General features: G+C 36.0%; 1 protein-coding gene across 1 annotated transcript in view; it reads right to left on the reverse strand.

Moving 5' to 3' along the window:
• Positions 1–328: 328 nt before the first annotated feature.
• Positions 329–1,828, reverse strand: part of LOC111387617 (G-type lectin S-receptor-like serine/threonine-protein kinase CES101) — a gene marked incomplete at its 3' end in the record, with an annotated part of 23,545 nt that continues 22,045 nt past the window's right edge. Inside the window, exon 6 of the mRNA XM_023012186.1 lies at positions 329–762. Within this exon, the coding sequence (XP_022867954.1) occupies positions 329–762 (434 nt within the window). The remainder of the gene's footprint in view (positions 763–1,828) is intronic.

The raw sequence follows: 1,828 nt of genomic DNA on the forward strand, positions 1-1,828 counted from the left end.
GCTTCTTCGACAATTGAGTGGTATTGGGCCTCTCTCACTCCATAAGCTAGCTCAAGAGGTGATGCTTTTCCTCACACTTATAAACTAAATACCAACTCCATTCACAACCGATGTGGGACAACCGCAACAATCTTTTCCTCACAGATCTAGCCCTATAGGAGACCAAAACCGTCTCCAACTCACACAAACCATTATCTCCGTGACTATTGGGCCGAAGACTTGTTGATAAATCAGGCTCTAATACCAGTTTTGGGTGGTAATGGGCCTCTCTCACCCCCAAAGCTAGTTCAAGGTGTGAGACTTTCCCTCACACTAATAAATTGAATACCAATCTCATCCACAACCAATATGGGACAACCTCAACAGAAAGAATGGTGTCAGTGGGATAATCAAAGTTTTGCCACAAAACTCTAATCCCATAACCATTTATATTTATCTTTTTCACTAAAAAATTGCCCGAATTCAACATAGTGGCCGTTATAGTCATGCCATTTTCATTTGCATACAGCTCAATAGGAGCTCCTCCGCTACTATTGTTAATACATTTCCTGGTGCTACTTTTTGTGAGAATACTAGAATTATCAGTAATAGATATGTCTTTATTGCCAGGCCATATTTGACCATATGAATTATCCGTGAACCATACTCCTAAATAACTGTTATTGGTATTTTCGAGGCTATAAAATCCTAAAGTGAAAACTCTGTTAACAAAAACTAGATATGTAGAAGAATTTAGCCTATCCCCTTGTTTAAGGGTGTCAACTAATGAAACATGGGACACAAAACAATAGAATATCAAAACTAAAAGAAGATTGTTATGCTTATGCTTACCACTCTCTGCATTTGCATGATAACCAATTACTCAAGCTTTGCTACAAGAATGTGAATATAGAGTTGTNTTATGCTTATGCTTACCACTCTCTGCATTTGCATGATAACCAATTACTCAAGCTTTGCTACAAGAATGTGAATATAGAGTTGTGATTTGAGTTTAAATTGTAGCTATTAGAAAGCGGGAAAGAAAACTTGAATTTCAGTATTGATTTTTCTTCTTTCTTTTGGGGTAGGAATAATTTTGGTAGTTAAATATGGAAAGCTTTCTCACAGTACATGTCATTCTAATCCTACCTGTTAAGTTCAAATAGTAGTTGGCAATTTCCTAAATTAAAATCAAGTCCTAGTTGAATTATATTAGGAGTTTACTAAGTTATAATCAAAGTCAAAAAAATTAGGGATTGATAGTATAAGTTTTGAAGGAGTCCAAGATGTCAAAGATGTCCAAAAAGATAACATATGATCAAGGAAATGTAATTAGAAAATTAAAGGGTGTCAAAGAGCCACTCAAGTTATACTTTATTCCCGTAGTCTTTTTCACATAGAAGACTTCGAATTTGGAAAATGCCTCTTGAAGAATAATTGTATCCCTTCGAGTTATCTTTCCAATGTACTTTGAGTCGCCTCAATCCAATGTCGGGAGAGAAAGTTACAATTAAAATACTGACGACTGCTTAGTTGCAGCTGGCCTAGTGCTAGCCTAGAGCTCCAACAAAGGTCAACGTCCGACAATCCCATTTTTCTTCAAAACTTTGATTTGATTCATAGATTCATCTAAAATTACATTTGTCAATCTAGCAATAAATATTAATATTAAACTATAGATCAAAACACACAAGATTATTGTTCAAACACCAAACCCACCTTTGCTAATTAGCCTTCAAAGTAACTAAAATTGTGGAATGAGACGCTAAGAGTTCCAACGCTTCAGAAAGAAGTTTGTTCATGAAGATCGACAGAAGATAAACGATACTAGGGGTCGGGAGCTGGTGTG

Source organism: Olea europaea, unplaced genomic scaffold, assembly GCF_002742605.1.
Source record: "Olea europaea var. sylvestris unplaced genomic scaffold, O_europaea_v1 scaffold4118, whole genome shotgun sequence".
Taxonomy (NCBI): Eukaryota; Viridiplantae; Streptophyta; class Magnoliopsida; order Lamiales; family Oleaceae; genus Olea; species Olea europaea.